Source organism: Thamnophis sirtalis, unplaced genomic scaffold (genome assembly GCF_051295495.1).
Source record: "Thamnophis sirtalis isolate CommonGarterSnake01/CBP01778 unplaced genomic scaffold, rThaSir2_p1.2 scaffold_1, whole genome shotgun sequence".
Lineage (NCBI taxonomy): Eukaryota > Metazoa > Chordata > Lepidosauria > Squamata > Natricidae > Thamnophis > Thamnophis sirtalis.
In genome coordinates, this window is record NW_028261381.1 from 155,359,649 (window position 1) to 155,380,605 (window position 20,957).

General features: G+C 41.1%; 1 protein-coding gene across 8 annotated transcripts in view; it reads left to right on the forward strand.

Annotated features, from left to right (window-relative positions):
• The window catches only part of TRIM9 (tripartite motif containing 9), a 72,221-nt gene extending 51,807 nt beyond the window's left edge, over positions 1-20,414 (forward strand). For 2 of the 8 annotated variants that reach the window (XM_087728574.1, XM_087728581.1), the window contains exons 8-13: positions 750-938; positions 8,276-8,311; positions 9,868-9,891; positions 11,568-11,871; positions 13,894-14,056; positions 16,390-20,414. In XM_087728574.1, coding sequence (XP_087584700.1) covers positions 750-938; positions 8,276-8,311; positions 9,868-9,891; positions 11,568-11,871; positions 13,894-14,056; positions 16,390-16,452 — 779 coding nt within the window. In that variant the 3' untranslated portion in view covers positions 16,453-20,414. The remainder of the gene's footprint in view (positions 1-749; positions 939-8,275; positions 8,312-9,867; positions 9,892-11,567; positions 11,872-13,893; positions 14,057-16,389) is intronic. The other 6 variants (XM_087728595.1, XM_087728600.1, XM_087728616.1 and 3 more) reach the window with 4 other exon arrangements.
• The last annotated feature ends 543 nt before the right edge of the window (positions 20,415-20,957 follow it).

The window sequence follows — 20,957 nt, forward strand, 5'->3', positions numbered from 1 at the left end:
TTAAAAAAAACCCATAGAAATAACAGGGACTGTAAAACACACTAGAGATTTGTGTGCAAAGTAGTGGGGAAAACTCCCACTGCTAGTTAACTTTGCTATCTCTTCTGCAACATTTTAATATTGACAGTCCTGGATTTACAACTATCCGATTATTTTTGAAATTCACCAACACTGGAAAAAGTGACTTATGGCCACAGGGCACTTAGGACCATCACAGCATCCCCATGGTCATGTGATCAAATTTTGGGTGCTTGGCAATTGGCATTTATTGATGATGGTAGTAGTGCCCCTGGTCATGTGATCACCATTCCTGACCTTCCGACAAATCAACAGAGAAAGCTGGATCTGCTTAATGCCTGCATGATTTACTTAACAACTGCAGGGACACGCTCAAGAAGGGCAAAACAGGCCATAAAATAAGTCATGATTCACTTAACCAATGGAAGTTCTTGTTCCAATTGCAATCATAAGTCGTGGACGACCTGTACATCCAGGTTAATGGGCAGGGGGAGAGTTCTCCTCCTCCTCCTCCTCTCTGTAGTCGCTCTGTAAGTACCCACTGGGGAGTTGATATTTCATTTTTTTTGGTCCTAGAATTGTAATCTTATTATTTCGAACAGCAATCCCTCCTCTCCCACTGCATTGACGCCAATGGTGGTTGTGGTACCTTGTTGGAAGTATGTCTTTGTAATGGCATACAGTTTTTCAACAGAGTTCTGACCTTGAGTTTGCCTTGATCTTACATTTAGACTCCGAACCTGAGGAGCAGGCCCTGACATTCCCAGTGCCTTTGGAAAGGCTGCCGCTGCGTAGATCAAGTCCTTTCTCTTCCACCCTTAACCTGCAAAACAGCTTTCCGGGGAGATCCTACTTTGAGCTAAGATCCTCGTCCCACCAAATGAGTTTGCACTCCTCTTTACAATCTCTGAATTCGGCCGGTGGGTGAACCGAGCACGCTTAGCATTGCCTCTTGAGCTGCGCTTCTGGGCATATATTTTTTTTGTTTTTGTTTCAGGGTGTGGTTCTTGTTTTGTTGCTGTTTTGCTTTCGCTTTCCTTTTTGGATTTTTTTTTTGGAGGGGGTCCCCTCTTCCTGCCCCCATCCTGCCCATGACATCCATATGAAATGGGACCAAGTGTTCTATGTTGTCGGTGGCCTGCTGTTTTTTCCACCTGTGGAGAAGACTGATGGTGTAGATGTGTGACATGTTTGTCTCTCTGTGACAAGGTTGTGTGGTACATTGAAATGCACTAGTGAGCAAGCAAGAAAACCTCGCAGAACTAGTGAAGTATCTGCTTCTGTCAGGCTGGCTGCAATAGGCATAGATCCTAATTCACCATTTGCCTTCCGTAGAATAAAGAAGCTCCATTTTGCCACCCCCTTTAGCATATCCATACACACACACACATAGATATGCAAATTGGCCAGGTGCAAATTACATTTAGAATATATACATATTGATTTCAAAATGTAAATTAGGTGACTGTATTAGGCAACTTTGAAGGTTACCAGAAATGTTCCATGTTTTATTTTGCCACCCCAGAGTTAGCTTAATAAATATTTTAAGCTAATTAGGAATTTTGGTATTTTTCCTATTACAGATATAGATAAGAGTCGAGGTGGCACAGTAGTTAGGGTGCAGTACTGCAGTCACTTCAGCTGACTGCTAGTTCTGCAGCTCAGCGGTTCAAATCTCACCGGCTCAGGGTTGACTCAGCCTTCCATCCTTCCGAGGTGGGTAAAATGAGGACCCGGATTGTGGGGGCAATATGCTGACTCTGTAAACTGCTTAGAGAGGGCTGAAAGCCCTATGAAGCGGTATATAAGTCTACTGCTATTGCTATTGCTATAACCTTCCCTTTTCTTAGTGTGTGGCTTAGATATACTAATGGATTTTAAGATAGCATTCGAGATAAGATGATACCAGATTTATCATTATTGATACAATGATTATTCATTATTAAGACATTTATTGCAAGGCACATGAACATAGAGACCGATTTGTTCCATTCTCCTTCTTTCTGTAGATACTGATAGACCCTATCTCAGGGGTGAAATCAACTTACCTTCACTACCGGTTTGGGCGATGTGAGTGCACGCGCCACCTCTGTGCATGCGCAAGATGTTCGATTTCTGACAATCAGCTGTGATGCGCAATTTAAATTAGGTAGAAAGCAGGAAATTTGATGATTCTAGCTAATATAAATCATGTGTCACAGCTGATCATTGGAAATACCAATTCGGGCGAACCAGTAGCATTTTTTTACTACCGGTTCGGGCGAACCAGTAGCATTTTTTTTACTACCGGTTCGGGCGAACCAGTAGCATTTTTACTACTACTTCAAGCGAACCGGTCCAAACTGGTAGCATTTCATCCCTGCCCTATCTACAAAACGTGTTTGAGAAGGCTGCCTTAGGGAAAACGTTAGAAGAAGGGTAAGACTTGTTAATTTAGCCTTGCTGCTTCAACCACCATAAGAATCTGGAGTAGAAGAAAGATGTGACTTCTATGTCTCCACAGTTTCCCCACAAACACACACACACCCTTTAAAGAGGTCAGTGAGAACCATTTGTTACAGCTGATATGCAGTGTAGTGGTGGGATTAGATTATTTATCTGCACAGGCCTGATTCTCAATTATTTTTAGGAGTGGAAGGTTTCATTGAAGAATAGTTTTTTTGTAGAACTGCATCTGCTGAGTGTCCAGATAACCTATCTTGATACATTTCCCAAACTAAATGTACAATTTTTTTTTAAAGAACTATTTTGGCTAAATGCTTGGAGAATGCTTTTTCTCTCTTCTATAAATTGTTGGGGTTGCTAATACAGTACTTTTGGAGGGATGTGTTTATTACTCATACAATTATTAAGTGTTCAGTTATTCTGAAATTCATTCAAACCTACTTTAAATCTATAAAAGGATCTTAGAGCCGAACATAATGTAAGCTTGGAAGGAAAAAAAATCACATTATGTTCTTAACAGGGAAAAACTTGCTTTCTCTATTGCAATGGTTCCCCATAAGTACTTCCCTGAAGGATATTACTAGCACTTTTTAAAAGATGCATGTTAAATATAAACATGAATTAAATTGAAAGCATACCATATTTTTCAGACTATAAGATGCACCGGAGTATAAGACGCACCAAGATTTTGAAGAGGTAATTTTTTTAAAGAAAGTTTTTGCCCTCCACAGGCCCCCAGGAGCAATCTGCAGACCTCCCAAACCCTATGCATGCCTTGTTTTTTGCAAAAAACAAGCCAGTTTTTGCGAAAAACAAGGCAGTTTTTGCCCTCCCCAGGCCTCAGGAGCATGTTGCAGGCCTCCCAAACTATCTGCGTGTCTATTTTTTCAAAAAACAGGATGTGTGGAGTGGGGTTTGGAAAGGCCAAAAATGGCTCTATTCAGTGTATAAGACGTACCCAGATTTTCACCCTCTTTTTTGGGGGGGAAGGTGTGTCTTATACTCCAAAAATACAGTGATTTGCTCATCCATATCCCCATTTTACATATGATCATTTTACAATGATTTACATTGATCAAAACACCCACCATGTTCAGGAATAAGCCAGACTCTGATTTAGTGCCATGTCACAAGGCAATGATGGATTATTATTACAGAAACATTTATTTACTTTATTTTTATTTATTTATCACATTTCTACATCACCCATCTCACCTAAGTGACTCACAGGTGTAGTAATAAACATGTAATAATAACTATGCTAAGCAATAGTATAGTACTAGTAATTGGAAATTATGGTTTACATTTAATGTGTTGTATGAAATTAGTCCATTGTGATTTTTTCCAATTACTTACGACTTTGCAATTCATGGCAAAAACAACCACAAAATGCTGGAACAGAAGTTTCTCCAAGAAATGTTCCACTGGCCTTGGAGAACATTCAGGAAAACAAGTCGTAAATGCTCTGATTAAGGTATGATAAATATAGGTGATTGCCCGGGATGGAGAGCTTGGTTGTTGTTACTTGCGAAGTCGTGTCCGACCCATTGCGACCCCATGGACAACATTCCACCAGGCTTTCCTGTCCTCTACCATCCTCTGGAGTCCATTTAAGCTCATGCTTACTGCTTTGGTGACTCCATCCAGCCACCTCATTCCCTTCCATCCCCTTCTTCTTTTGCCCTCAATCTTTCCCAGAATTAGGCTCTTCTCCGGTGAGTCCTTCCTTCTCATTAGGTGGCCAAAGTATTTGAGTTTCATCTGCAGGATCTGGACATTTAAAGAACAGTCAGGTTTGATCTCCTCTAGGACTGACCGGTTTGATCACCTTGCAGCCCAAGGGACTCACAGGAGTCTTCTCCAGCATCATAGTTCAAAGGCCTCAATTCTTTGGCGCTCAGCCTTTCTTATGGTCCAACTTTCACAGCCATATATTGCAACTGGGAAAACCTTTTAAATGTTCCATGTGATAAACTGGAGGAGTGAACTTTCAGTCAGTCTATTTTTGAACATGATTTTAGTGTCCTTTAGGAAGACCATTAGATTTCGGTTGTGAAATAAATTAATTGGCTGGTCAGAAAGTATGAAGGACATTTGAGACACCTTCTTCCACTTCATCCAATTACTCTCTGCCATATTGTTCTTGTCAAGTTCACCCCAGTTCTGGACCCCTTTGTACAGAATATAGAATAACAGAATTGGAAGTGACCTTGGAGGTCTTCAAGTCCAACCCCCTGCTTAGGCAGGAAACCCTATACCATTTCAGACAAATGGTTCTCCAATCTCTTCTTAAAAACTTCTAATGTTGGAGCATCCACAACTTCTGGAGACAAGTTGTTCCACTGAGCTAGTTGATCGGAAAGGTCCGGAGTTCAGCGGTTGGAATCCCTAGTACAGCTCTCCTGCATGAGCAGGGGGTTGGACGAGATGACCTCCAAGGTCCCTTCCAACTCTGTTACTGTTTATTGATTAATTGTTCTAACTGTCAGGAAATTTCTCCTTAGTTCTAAGTTGCTTCTCTCTTTGATTAGTTTCTTCACATTGCTTCTTATTCTACCTTCAGGTGGTTTTGAGAATAGCTTGACTCCCTCTTCTTTGTGGCAATCCCTGAGATATCGGAACATTGCTATCATGTCATCCCTAGTCCTCCTTTACATTAAACTACATACCAGATATCAATTGCAAGATATTGATAAAGCTGAGGTTGTTGTCATATACTTATCCCAAATTGGTAAATACTTCAAGAGATATAAAGGCTGACAGTGAATGGTCATTGTTGGCTGAACTGGGAAAGAGTAAGTAGTTTGTCATAGAACTAGGCAAAGGACTGTAATAAAAAGAGATAAAAGTATAGTGATGCAAAAACTTCTCAGCAGAGCTAGAAGAAAACCTACAATGCACTCATTGGGCCCAAACCAGCAGAAGCCGGCCCTCCAGACATACTATGCCATACAGTACTAACAACCTGTTTAAAAAAAATGCAGATCTAGCACTCTTTCAAAATAACCTGGGTTTAAATACAGACTTATTGCTCTTTGAAAAGAGCACAAACCCATGTATTCTGAAGTTTTGGTTGGATATTTGTTAGAACAGGGGTGTCAAACTCAATTTCATTGAGAACTGCATAAGGGTTGTGTTTGACTTCAGGGGGCCAGGGTGAGTGTAGCCAGCTTGATGTCACTTGTATCAGTGGACACTGTGGCGGCTTGAGCGCTCTGCCGGTGAAAACAGGCTCCCGAGCTCCTTTTTTGGCTGTGACTATTGCAGCCCTCTGCCAGTGAAAACAGAGCTCGGGAGGGCCACATACGGCCCTCGTGGGCTCCATTTTTTGCTGCAATGGCGTCCTGCAACCTTCTGCCAATGAAAATGGATGCATCACTCCTGAGCTCCGTTTTCAGTGGCAGAGGCACCCCGGGCCAGTCCTTCACTGTTTCCAGGTGGAGCTGGCCCCCGGGCCTTGAGTTTGACACCCCTGTTTTAGAAAGACACCTCTGTGGAAGCCAGATGTCCAGGACCCTCTCCAGTCCAAATCAAAGTTGGCCATGAAAGGCAATGCCCAGCATCTAGAGAAACCTAAAATGGCCAATGAGAACTGGGCACATCCCACTCTATGTCTGGGTTATCAACAATTTTCTTGAGGAATTGCTGTATGTATCATGTCCACAGCAAAAAAAAAATGTGTCTGGAAAAGAGGGAAAACATGATTTTAAACTGGAAATGAGATGAAGGCAGCCTAATCAGAATATGTTCTTTAAAAATATAATAGAAATCATTCTGTAATGCCAAATCCTGTCATTTTTCAATCTTTAGCAAGTGGATGCCCCAGAGAAGGAAAGCAATTCTAGATATTGGCTCTCTGCTTTTGTCTGAAGTCATAACCTCCTGCTTTTTTCCGAGATATGCAGAGTTATTGGATTTTCCTAGAGGTCTTTAACCTTTTAAGCCAGCAGGTACATTTGGAGTGTCCAGAATATATGGTAGGGACTACAGAAGCTCTGGGGAGGTGGGGGAGGGTGCTTTCAACATTAAATGACTGCCACAGTGAGTGCGATCAGTCATAAAACAAAAAAGGCAGGTAGGACTGGAAATCTGATGGGCCCTAAGCGAGGAGTGTGTGGACAAATTGGATCCAGAGTCAGACTATCGAGGTTCCCAAGTGTATATGAAGCCATCAGCCCTTAATGTATGCCCTGAGACTTCAGCAAAGTTGAGGACCCTCTGCAGTTATGATTAGCTCTACGCAACAGCCAGTGTCTTTGCTTTTCCTTTCCATTTTGGATTACTAGCTTACCCCACTATTGGCTCCATCCAGATATTGTCATAAATGAAGGAACTTAGTTCTGACACCTCTGTGCTTTCAAAGGAGGAGCAATGCAGCATTTCAGTTGCTGGGCTACCCAGGGGCCCACCCCCTGGCCTTCGTTATCTTTGTTATACTGTTTCCCCATTGTGCTTTTATGGGTTCTGCATCCCATTGCCTTGGCTTTCAACATTTTCATACTTGAATGTTTCGATCTCTCGTCTGGTCTACTAAGTGTTAATGACGCTTTCTGTTTTCCTGTATGTGGAATTTATTTATTTTGCAGGAGTCTAATAGTAACGTGGGCAGAATGTTTGGAAGGGAATGGTGGTTGGAGGGCCTCATTCCCAAATTGAAAATGTGTGCTTCTCTTTGTGCTATTTATGGAGAAAATGTACTGTATAATATATGAGTTCACAATTTTCCAAGCTGGTAAAGATTCATAATCGTTTAAAAGGCCTTATGGGATCCTTATAAACAGGGCTGTGTTGCATTTTCCATATTCATGTGCAAAGTTCTACCGCCACATTTCTGAGCACACATTTATGCAAACTAAATTATGCATACAATTGCTTACTTCTGAGTACATTATTGTTTTCAAGTCTAAATGCTCAGAGGGGAAAGGTACATAAGGATGATAGAGAAAAAGGGTGGAACTCTTTCTAATTCTGCTTTCATTGGAAAAGAAAAGTAATGGGGGAAGGGGAGGAAAAGGAGGAAATAAAAGCAGAACTTTCCAATACAGGTATATTAAACTCCACAATGTATTAAGAACATCTACCTCTGCAGCTCATTCCATCAATTCAGCACCTCATTCCATCCTAGGGACATGCCAGATGCTTTGGTCAAGTCTTACAAGCAAAGCTTCAGCCATTTGTCCTTCTCGTTCTCCAGCAATTGATACTTTGGGGTACACTGCCATTGAATGCGGAAATTTCATTTTACATGGCTGAGACTTTACACTGATCCACTCCATCTTCATTGAACTAATGAAGCACAATGTGAAGAACAATTGTTTCAATTTGCTGTGATTCTGCTGCCACTTAGCTCCAAAGGCCAAGTGGGAATTCTGGATGTCCTGGTTCATGTGGATCATCTAGAGGCCAACTCCTATGGAAAACAGAGACAGCACTGTTTTTACATCAGGTTTTCAGGCTTTGGAGTAAACCTGGCAGTTTGCTTGTACAACAAGTCCCAGGGTTAAGAATGCCCCATGTTAAGGATGACCCATAGTTAAGAATGGAGCCCATTGTAGCAAAATTAGAGTTAAATATTCAGTGATTCAAGTTAAATACACAGTGGTTCATTACACAATATTATTTACACACTATTAAAACATAATACTGTCCTGGCTTATATACATATTTGACATAAGGACAGGCCTTGGGAATAGAACCTGTTCTTAAACTGGGGCTACCTGTATACCTGATAAACGCAAGTTTAACCCACTGTTGCTTGCGTCTGGTTGCAATTTCTTGGTGTCAGTGTGTGAAATGTAGTATCTCTTTATAGGTTTTGAGGCTCAGTCAGGACCTTTCTCCCAATTAGGCAAGTATATCTGTTCCACTTCAGTGCTGTGCCCTTTATTCTGGTCTCTTGTTTCTCCAACTTTCTTGTTTGTGCAAATATCTACATTCAGTCTAAGACAATGTCTGTTCTGCTATGGTGTGTGGCCATTCTGAGACAAGGGTGATACTGCAGAATATTCCAGGGAGGGGATTTCAAAGTGAGAGAGACTTGGAAGATCACACGGGTTAGTTCGTTGAAGAGAGAACAGGCAACAGGCTCCAATGGATACACAACTTAATCAATACTCTCCCTCATTCATTTCAGTGGTCAAAACATCATGCATGCTTTCTACATACATTTTACATTTATTCCCAAACACTCTCCTATAATATATATACTAAGAGGTTCCTGAATTATCTTTTGGTGTAAGGGCCTCCCAGATTCAAGGCTTTTCTACTCATTAGGTCATCTAACTGGGATTTTCAAAATAGTAGCCGAGAGTGGAAAGCACCAATCCAAGGACACAGGTAGAGGGAAAGGTATGACACAAGGGCTGTGGAAATTCTACAGTGAAAATCCTACACCACTAGGAAGCAAAACGGGCTTCCAAAGCAAGCATAGGCAAAGGTATTCTAAGTCTATGAGATGCATCTTGTGAAATGCATCTATTTCGTATTTAGTTTGCAGACTGGAAGTTCATATAGGGCTGGGCAAAAGTTGTGATCAGCTATAACAAGTCAAAAAAAAAAATCAAATCTCAAGCCTCAAGAAATCAGTGGCTTGTGCCACCAACATTCAATAACTCAAGGTTCCTTTTCAACACCTGGCTCCATTTTTAGCCAATGAACATGGCTACAAATGGTGGGCTTTCACCCACTATTGACTCAGAACAGAGGTGGTATTCAGCAGGTTCTGACCAGTTCAGGAGAACCGGTAGCAGAATGAGTAGTTCGGAGAACCGGTAAATACCACCTCTGACTGGCCCCGCCCCCATCTACTCCCTGCCTCTCAAGTCCCAGCTGATCGGGAGGAAATGGGGAATTTGCAGTAACCTTCCCCTGCCATACCCACCAAGCCACATCCACAGAACCTAGTAGTAAAAAAATTTGAATCCCACCACTGATTCAGAAGCAGTCCAGAAGGAGTGACTGAGTTATTAAACCAAATTCAATGAACGTGTGGATTCCGCTATTGCAATACAGAAATTGAGGCCTGGATATTCTTTTGTATGAAATCATATGGAAACTGAGAAACATTCAATTTTCACTTGGTTCTGAAAGAGTTTTTGGAAAGGCAGGTGATCCAAAAAAAAAATATATTTCCATCCTGGTTTAAGTTGATTTGCTCATACCTTTCCCTTCCCATCTGTACAGCTATGTGGTCTTCATTGTTCCTTTTGTATAATTACATTGGGTTTTTGTTATCACCCAACTGATGGAATAGCTCTGGAAGCAGAGCTAAGTAAGAGAGAAATGATGCAGTTAACCTTCATGTGTGAATATTACCAAGATCATAATTTGAAGTTTTGCTTTGTGAATAATTGCCAATTTTACTTGTTTATTTTCCTTCATGCATTCCACTTGGAATGACAACAGTTGATATTAAAAAAATGGTAGCAGGTATGAGCTCTCTTGCATGAGGAACATGTGTGTGTACATGTGTCCATAGGCAAACTGCACTGATTGGCATTGACTGGATATGTGTGTTTATTTTACATCTTTGTGGCATGACACCAAGAATTATGTTCCTCTTGTGTTGTGGTGTCTTTTCAACTAAGCAGGTGGAAAGAAGGCAATTAAAGAAGGAAGGTGGTCAGGTGTGTTAAAACCTCTCTTAAGAGCTACCATTTCTCCTTTGTATTTCACACTGCAGACTGCCTTTCTCTGCCCTCTCATTTTGCAACATATAACTCCATTCCAGCTCTGAAACTAAACAAGAGCTGCAGTGGCACAAGTGGTTGGAATGCAGTACTGCAGGCTACTTCTGCTTACTGCCGATTGCTAGCAGTTTGGCAGTTTGAATCCCACAAGGCTCAAGGTTGACTCAGCCTTCCATCCTTCCGAAGAGAGAGGGCTGTAAAAGAACTGTGAAGCGGTATACAAGTCTAAATGCTATTGCTATTTAATGTAGCCGCAGCATTACAATTGCTTGCAGTACCAAGTTCTGGTCCACTGGCTGACATCCATGAAGTAAATACAGTATACAGTAGCTGCAAATAAGGAGGTTTGATGGAATGGTTCTATATTGTTTGAGGTGATATAGAAATTGCCTTAGGACATGACTTTTTCATTTCTGACATTTGCTTGGTTCATCACCATCTGAAGTCTTGCCAGGTATCTAAAATATTTATTGTCTTTCCTGGCGCCACTTTAAAAAAGGCATTTAAAATATCAGAATAGAATAACAGTCAATACTTTTGCAAAGTCTCAACCCTGAGTGAAATGGTATTGTTTCTGTGCTTTTGTTCATTTTCTCACAAAGTGCATGAAAGGCTGATTTATGAATTTACAAAGCTGATTTAACTTGGATATCTGTAATACCGTCTACCCATATGTTTGTGACCCCTTCTAAAACCATTAGCTGAATATTAGGCGGATGTGTCCCAATTTAACAGTGGGACCCATGTTAGAGAAGAAGTATTTGGGGTGCATTTTAATCCAGATTCCTGCACTGAGCAAGCAGTTGAACTCAGAGGCCTGAATGGCCTCTTCCAATTCTAAAATCCACAGGTAGAATAATCCACATTGATTATTACACATATTAGCTCCAGGCATGCTAGCTTTCTGATGCTATGTGATATTGTTTACATGGTGGATGTCGTACAATATGTGGCCACATTCTTGGTCTTTCATTTCATTTCAGCACTCCCATTCACTAAACCCTTTAGGCTTTTTAGCAGAGCTTTCTCTGAACAGACCACAGTTTCTCAACCTCGATCATTTTAAGATGTGCGGACTTCAACTCCCAGAATTCCCCAGCCAGCATAGCAAAGGAGCTGGCTGGGGAATTCTGGGAGTTGAAGTCTGCACATCTTAAAAGTTTTGACGGTTGAAAAACACCAGAATAGACATTTTCTAACCCTCTTGCTTTTTAAGCCAACCCAGTTTGCCTCTCTGTCCCACATTTTGGATTTGCTGCAGAAACACTCAACAAAAACCTTTTGAGGGTCTTTACTGAATGCAGACCCAAATTCTTCCCCTGCATGGCAGCATGCAAGGCTTTCTGCAGCAACTGTGTGTCTCTGTCTATCACCATGGTCACACTGATAACTCTTCCACGCTTGTGTGCATTGCAGTGGCTTGGTTTTCGTTTGACCCCAGCACTGCTCACTCCGACATCATCTTCTCGAATGACAACCTGACGGTTACCTGCAACAGCTATGACGACCGGGTTGTATTGGGCAAAACTGGCTTCTCCAAAGGGCTCCACTACTGGGAGTTATCCATCGATCGCTATGACAACCACCCTGATCCAGCTTTTGGGGTTGCCCGAATGGATGTTCTCAAGGATGTCATGCTAGGAAAAGATGACAAGGCTTGGGCCATGTACGTGGATAATAACCGAAGCTGGTTCATGCATAACAACTCACATACCAACAGGTACCTGTCTCCAAATTGGTTCTGTTGTTTTTGCTTTGTGAACTTGGAATCTTTTTAATTAAAATATCTGGGGACGAGGGACTAAATTGTCTTCATAAAAAGCATGCAGTATTGTATTATTGAAAAGGAAAGTCCATCCTATGCTAGACAAAATTGTTCTAACTGGGCTGAAAGTCAACAGCTTTAGTAAATCAGAAGGAACTCTGTTCTCCAGTCTGCTTGTTCCCTCCTGAATTGGGACAGTCAAATTGGCATTTATAACATCGGCATTTCCTTCTGGCATCGGAGCATGCCAGAAGTTTCCCTTCCTGAGGTAGAAGACAGAAAGGGAAATAATTTCCAGTTCAAGGCTTTTTAAAAGGTAGTCAGTCTGGTAGAACTAGAATCCATCCCATGTGAAAGTACCTTAATCTGTCTTCCACCTTGGCAGTGAAGATATGCTCAGCCTGTTTTTATTTTCTTGAGCCCAAACTCCACTTGCAATAAAAATGCAACAAAGCAGAACCATCAGGTAATCTTTAAATAAAAAGTTAGGCACTTAGCGGAGCAAACGTTTGCTGGAATAAAATTGTCTTTTCTCCTCTGATGAAAGATAGCTAGACTGGGGACAATCTAAACCAGTGTTTCTCAACCTTATCAACTTGAAGATTACTGGACTTCAACTCCCAGAATTCCCCAGCCAGCATTCGCATTCGCTGGCTGGGGAATTCTGGGAGTTGAAGTCCAGACATCTTCAAGTTGACAAGGTTGAGAAACACTGATCTAAACTCTATGACATAAATATTCTTCAACAACTAAGAATGTTTTATCTCCCCCCCACCCCCATCCTCGTCCATATTTCTGCCTTGGTGATTGTGCCAGGTGATTTTGTAAGTGGGTATATAGATCTTAAATATAATTTCCAGCCAGAATGATCTTCAGCTGATTTAGAGCTTTAAATATAATCAGTAAAATTCTGAATTCAGCCCAGAGCAATATATAATAAATCTCAACTAACATTTTATATTCTGGACCAAGAATCTGGACCAAAAAGGAACCTAAAGACTTCAAAAACAAGCTAAAGTGGAGGCCATTGTAGAGATGCAATTTTGAAGTAATTAAGGCATATATTACCACAATGAATGCTAACTTGCTCAAGTAGCCACTGTTTAGAAGTCAGTGCTGAATCCCATCCCCGATTCTTCAGCCTACCTACAGTGCAATCACTAGACCAGAAACATTGGGTTGTCTATTCAGCATGTACCCTATTTTTCGGAGTATAAGACGCACTGGAGTATAAGACGCACCAAGATTTTGAAGAGGCAAATTTAAAAAAAATAGTTTTTACACTCTGCAGACCTCTCAAAAACGGCCCCTTTTTCGTGAAAACAGGCCCTTTTTTGTCAAAAAAAGGGCATGCATAACCTTGAGGAGTGCTCCAGAGTGCTCCTGGGGGCTGGGGATGGCAAAAATGAGTGAAAACAGTTTTTTGCTCATTCCCCCCGCCACCGCCAGGAGCACTCTGGAAGCCTTCTATAGGCCATGCACAGCCATTTTTTGCAAAGGGAGTGGGGGTTCGGGAGGCCAAAAATGCTGTATTCAGTGAATAAGATACACCCAGATTTTCAGCCTCTTTTTTGAGGGAAAAGGGTGTGTCTTATACACCAAAAATACGGTAAGTAGTTGGTATGGCTTTTGTTGGAGAATGTATGTGTTCCTCTGTTAGTGGACAGCATACATTCTCCACAAAGAGCCATGCCATCTAAAATATCAACTTGGATATGCTTGCAGGATCATTCCTCAAATGTCAACATGCAGCAGTGATCAAGAACATTGAACTAGGATGTGGAAAGTAGGTTTTAAATCTTAATTGAACCATAAATCTCATTGAAAAACTATAGGCAATAATTATCTCTAAGTTGGCGTTTCCTCTCAGAACTGTTGTGAAAACTAAATGTATGGGTACCCATCTATCCCCCCCTTTAAGTTGGAAGAGGAGAAGTGTAAATTAAATAGGTGCTAAGTGGCATTTCTTTTCAACAGGACTGAAGGAGGTATCACGAAAGGTGCCACTGTAGGCATCTTGCTTGATTTGACCAGGAGGACCTTGACTTTCTCCATCAATGAAGACCAGCAAGGACCAGTGGCCTTTGAGAATATGGAGGGAATATTCTTTCCTGCTGTCAGTCTCAATCGGAATGTGCAAGTAAGGATGGGCTGAGACCTGGCTGGTTGAGAAATGCCAGTTGGAAGTTGTTTCTTGGTATGTGCCGTGGCCATGGAGGTGTACAGCAGCTATAAGGACGGCAGGAATAAAATTCAGGGCTAAGGTGGCAAAAACTGGAGTGAAACAAAAGACTTGGAATAATCTTCCTCGAAGTGACCACTTCAACAGGTGTAAACTTCGATTCCCAGAAATTAGCAAGAGCTACGTTAGCTGAAATTTTCGAGAGTAACTCCATATTACTAGAACACACAGTTTGGTGGGTGGGGGGAAGGCTGGCCTAGACCATAGGTCCAACAGTGTTGTTTATCATTGCCACTTCCTTTTGGCCACACTGGCTGAGAGTGAGGGAAGTAGAGCTCAACAATCAGTCTTCCATCCCAGCCTATGATATGCCAAGACAGCTCCAGATTTAAAGGAGACTGTATTCCCTGGTTCCCTCTTCCATGGGTGTCAAGATAAGCAAGAATGAGTTGATTATGAACAGTGCTACAAAGCTGCATCTAGCCAATACTCTCCCACATTATCTATTTATTACAAGCCACCTAATATCAGGTAAAAGTGAGGTGGGAGGCTATGTACATTGATTGAGCATTTAAATAAATAAATAATTATCTGAGAGGCACCATGTCAGGGGTAATTTAGAAAACTAAATGGACATAACATTTGTCTGCCTTATGGCCAAAGAGTTAAACTGAAAAAGTTAAATATAGGAAACTAGAAATGAGCACGTGTGGCTCAGGGTTGAATCTTGGGTTCTTGGTGCTCCTTGAGCTTGCTGTCATTTGTTTGTCAACATTTCATTACCTAACTAGGTGAAATGTTGGCAAAAAAATAACCAAGTTCAGAAAACACCAAGCAATCTAAATATTGGAAATTTGAAGACAAATTTCAATTGTGGGACTTATTGAAGCAAAGCTGTACTCTCTGTCTGTGCAATCTGATACTCCGAATCAATTTCTCTATATTTTTGGGTTGTGGCAAAAATGTTGTACATTACAAAAATAACATTAGTAAAGAGGGGGTGGAATCACCTTAAGTTTGCTGTTTGACAGTCATCATTTGTTTTGCAGCAAAGGGTAATTGTATGTGGGAATGTCCTCAAGAGACAGGAAGAAGAGCCACAGGCCTAGACAAAGAGTCTCATAAATGAAATCTGAGTCCAAAGAAGGATGGGTGGCGAAAGAGACTCAGAAAGGATCCTTCCTCTTTCTCATGGAAGTAAATGTGAAGTGTGCAGAGATATATGTTCAGGCTTGCAAGGTTCTGTTAATGTAACCTTACAATAACGTTAGAGCTAGTACTCCTGGTTGTGTTTCTTGTCTGGACTACTTCATAAGGATAACATTAATCTTGCAAGTCCAAAAATACCTCTGTCGTCCCTCACTTTTACTCTCCTGAAAGCCAGAGGGGGTCCCTTCTGAGACACTTTCACCACTTCTCCTCCTCTGGACTAAATTTGATCAAACTATTGTCTTGCCTGCAGCTGTTCTTTCTGTCTCCCAAGGTCATTCCCACATACCATTACACCAAAACACTGCCTTAATGAAAAGGAAGCCATTGATTTATCCCACACTGCTCTCGGTAGCCATTAAATCTTGTAGATTATGAAACTTCAATGAAGCATTCTGGGGATGGGAAGGAAGAATGAGGAGATGAATCTCCCAATAGATTAAGTTATGATCATTTATTAATATTGTTATAAATTCTTCTCAGAACAGAGCTTTTGCACCTCTCCCACCCAAATTCAACTCAAAACAGTGTTCCATGATAATGTAGGTCAGGAAGCTTGGAGGAGTGAGGTGTAGGAAAGCAAGGAGCTCCATGCCACAAAGGATAAATTTACTCTGGACCAAAATAGTCTCCACTCCTAAAAATTCCATCTCTTTCTCCATTTTATTCCCTAGGGCACCATTCATCTCAAGACTACTTTTTGCTTTTCTGTAGGATTAAAAAAACACACCTCTTTACAGTTGTAACTATGCATTAAAAAATATGATCTTGGTCTAGCCAAAGTTGGGCAGGGTAAGAAAAATATAAGCACTTGTTTAGCTGGCTTCTTCAAAACCCTAGGGGAGTTAAAGTGTCTTAGTTGTTTACATTTTGGTGTACCATTGAATATCTTCCCATTTAACTATTATTCTTGTACCAAATCATTATCAATTTGTTGTATATTTGGGAGTACAGGTGTGTTTTTATGGATTTGTTCACTGAGAGTTGGTTCTGTGATCATGGAAAAGCAAAATCTAGCTGATTAAAATTTGATTCAAAATGCTCTCCACGTTGCACACCATACAATCTGTCCTTGGTTTCAGGTAACACTTCACACTGGCCTGCCGGTCCCGGACTTCTACAATGCACGGGGATCCCTGCAGTAGAGACGCCCTCATGCCTTTTTCTCAGGACACATCAAGAGAGCTGCACTGACCTTCTTCAAGAATTGACCTCACAGGAGCAAGAAGGAGAATATCTGGTCATCTGGCAACTCCAAAGCAGCAAAAATCTTTTTTTTAAAAAAAAGCAGAGTGGCAGAAACTAAAGAAAAACAAGGACAAAACAGACTTGGCACCTCTACAAGCTGCAGCAATTGACCCCCACCCCCATCCCCTAGTTTCTCTAACCCCACATGCTGTGCGTGAGTTAGCTTTGCTATTTTTGCTTTTTGGTTGATCACAGAATTCCTGGACAAACCGAGGTGTAACTCTTGTTTCCAGTTTTGGTTTTATTCCTTGCTAAAGGGTTTTTCCTTTTCCTTGAGTGCAAACCAGAAGTCATGACATAGCAGATGTGGTTGACTCCCAGAGAAGAGATGGTTTATAGTCATATTGCTGTGGATTAAGTTCAAAAATGGCACGCCAAACATTTCTACGCCCTGATGGCTTGCAAGAATTGCTTTCTCTGAGTCCATCTAACTTCATCTCCACCTTCTCCTCTTTCTTTGCAGTTTTTCCCCATGAAGAATATCGTCAAAAAGTATTGGACTTGGGTTGCCATGCAGTTGGTGTTTGTAGGGACAAATGGTAATAATAATAAATAACACAATGGAAGCTCTACCCTTGCCATATTTGCATGCACTGTTGCAATGTAGATATGAAAGGGTGGAGTTTATGTTGTGACACCACAGCACATATCTTGGTTTGGCATCATCCTGGCTACATGTGTCTCCAAATATCACAAAATCCTTTGGAGACCATTACATAAGCAGATGCCATCAAACATAGTGGCCACAGAATCCCAGAATTAAATTTAAAAAATGATTTTTAAAAATGGTCCAAACCTCATACGATTGCCAAATCCCCTGAGACTAATTTGGAGCAGGAATGCCAAATCTTTTCAATTTTTATTGGCTCCTTTAAAAATAAGTTCATATTGGTACCCGTGACAGAGGTACCTTGTGTCTTCTTATGGACTACCCTGAGATTAAAGATTGAGAATCTATATACAAAGCCATGCAGAATTAATAATTTTAAAAATCCAGTGTTTTATTTTTCCAGTGAAAGCAAACAGAAAGATGATCATATTATTTCCATCGAAATGGTAGGCAAGCACTTGTGTTGGAACAGAGAGAGCTCACAACATCCACACACTTACTAAAAGATATCATTCCTCATTTTTAATTCATAGACCATTTTTTCAATCAGAACAATAGCCACTGCAGATCATCACCAATGCAGAAAACAGGAAACTAACATGTTTTTTTTAACAACAGCAGGAATCTCTAGGTTACATGTGGTTTCTTATAATAGCAACAATAATAGCAACATTAGAGTTACATCACATTTTTCTCTTAGATCTCAAAGTAGCTTACATAGGAATTCTTCCCTTACTTTATTTCCCACAAATAGCTATAGCACCTAGACTTGTATACAGCTTCACAATGCTTTTACAGCCCTCTTTAAGCGGTTTACAAAGCATATTGCCCCCAACAATCTGGGTCCTCATTTTACCTACCTCGAAAGGATGGAGGTCTGAGACAAGCTTGAGCTGGTCAAGATCGAACTCCAGGCTGTGGTCAGAGTTAGCCTGCACTACTGCATTCCACCATTGGATTCTGCCATTGGATTCCTAATTAATGAATTAGTTAGTCATAGAAGACAGGTTGAGCTGGGCAAGTGGAAGATAAATGCAAAGTTGGCTGTAAATTGAAACCATGATTGGTTTACCCAGTCAATCTTCTGAGATGGCAACTCCATCAGATATGTTTGATTTTCTTTTGTTCAAAAAATCTAGTGCAGCTTTTTAAAATTTTCCTTCCAGTCTTGAGAGTGTGTTGAATGCAAGGGAGATCTTAACAATCTAGGATTCTTAGTTTGTATTAGTTTTGTCATGTGAAACAAGTCCAAAGCCAGACTTTCCTAAATCATCATCATCATCATCATCACAAAATAATGGAGCCAAATGCAATAAACCCTAGCTATGTTGCAGAATCAACATCCTGCTAGAGAAAACAAGTGTCATTCATAGATAGCAATTATCTTCTGCCAAACCATCCAAGATAGTTCTACCTCTCCGTGGCAAGCTAACAGGGAAAACAGATGATTCAGATAAGTTCAGCATATGATTGTATATGAAGAGCCCTATTGAGCCATCAAGCTAACCAAGATCAAATGCTGCCAATCTGCTGGGCTCCATTGGTAGTTGGGAAAAATGCTGGTCACATGCGGAAAGTACCATTTTGGAGAACCCTGACCAAGACTCAGGCTCCTACAGAGGCAGCTGGGATTCTGGATGCTGAACCGTGCTTTGGATTCCTGGATGGTTTGCAAAGCAACCAACTTGACTTATGGCTTCCTACAGATGTCACTTACCACTTTGGGAAGATACAAGGCAACCATTTTGCTATTGTCATTGTTCTTAAAAGGGAATTTCCCTGATCACATAAACACAGAGCACTATTCCTTGACAATATTTCTAAATAAACTACGGGGACGGGGGAAGTATCTCTTGAGATGTTTTTTTTTCTGTTTCTGTAGGCAAACTATTATATGGGTATGACTTTCTCTTGATTGTACACTGGCGCTTATCACACGTCTTTTCTCCCACACATAAATGCGAGCAGTTTGTCAGCCATTTTAGGCAATAGCATTTTTCATAGCTATAGTGAAAGTGTTGCATCTATTTAAAAAAAAAAGAGGGCATGCTGTATCAGACCGAGCACATATTTGTGGCTAATGTATGGACAAGCAAAGATGCCTCCTCGGTGTGTTCTTCTTTTCAAGTAATGAACTCTGCCATGGTAACATTTCACGATTCCTAGCTGTGAAACCAGGCCAATTCATGTTGGGTCATCAAAAGATGCTCCATGAGGTTTTTTTAATATTCTCCTTTATCTCGATCATTGCTTTATTTCCGTATCCTGGCATTGTCAACATTTTGCAATTGTAATGCTACCATCCTACATTTCTGCTGGGTTAGAATGAACGGTTTTGCAGTGGCCTATCATTCCAGAAGGCCTACATTATGTTCGGCTGTAGTGCAAAAGGAGAGGAGGAGTGGTGCCTAATACAAGCGGAGACTGAGGCACATTTAAATCATTAGCATGAAAAATGAGTTATGGCCTAGTTACCCGTGCAGTTGTATGTATTCCATGGAACTTTGCTACTTTCTTTGGAAGGTCTAGAGTCTTGCTTAGCAAAGCCATAAGATAATAGTTTGTTAGAAGTTTACATCCAGCAATGAACAAAGTAGCAAAGCAGTAAGTGAATATCAGATAGTAGAAATTGGGAGAGCTTGGAAACATCTAAGATGCTGTTCCAGCAGGAGATAAAGTATAAATGAGCCCTGGAGTTTTTGATGGTGCAGACCCAAGTTCTCCGGAAGTCCCTCAACTTGGAGAGGAGGACCTGAAAAGAGAGGGACTTCTTGAAACTTAGTAGTTTCATGGCAGTTAGAAGTAGTTAAATTGTATGGCTTGGTCTAGCTCAAAAAGAGATTGTGCTGCCCATGCAGGCTGTGGGTTTAAGAGTTTGACATCACTTTCATGGAGATTGTGGGTGATGGTCCTTCACAGGTTGGGACTTCCACTGCTTCTACATCAATGCATGTGGACCACTTGAGGAGGGGGGGGTTCAGATTGGTGCTATTTTAGAGGAAGTCACCTCTGAAAGTTATGCTTATCACTCTCTGCCAATGGATCTTGCTCCCCCACTTGAAGGTGACTGATTATTTAGGCTAATTATGTACATAATACATTCTCCACATTTGTTCATTATGGTTGCTGTCATTGTATTTTTTTCTCCAACCAGAGATAGCATGCTGGTCTCCATAATGGTTGCTTTCAATTTAGTTCTCGTTCTCTCTCTCTCTCTCTCTCTCTCTCTCTCTCTCTCTCTCTCTCTCTCTCTCTCTCTCTCTCTCTCTCTCCCTCCCTCCCTCCCTCCCTCCCTCCCTCCCTCCCTCCCTCCCTCCCCCCCTCCCCCCCTCTCTCACACACACACACCAAAGCAAAAAAAACAACAACCCACCATTGTGTTTGTGACAACGGAAATAGGATTTTTTCTTCCTTTACCAATGCATCATATCATTAAATTATTAATGATTTTTCCCATTATTTTAATGAGGAGCGGAGATAAGCCAAGGAGGAGCTGAAGAAAAAGATCATGTGAAACAACATGGCCACGAAAATAAAACCACACGCTGAAACAAAACAAGAAAAGACATGTCTGTAAATAGGTTGCTGGTTCTCACCAAGGATTCCTTCCCTGTTGAATTCATCTTTCTCTGTGGTGACGGTGTTCTTGATTTGTTTGCCTTGTTTATGTTTACCTAATTTATTCAATGGGTGCTATTTTGCATTCATATTGTTGATTTTCTTTGCTGCAAAGGAGTCGGGTTCCAAGATGACACATATCTCCTCACGGTTTTACGTTTCTAAAGAGGCTTG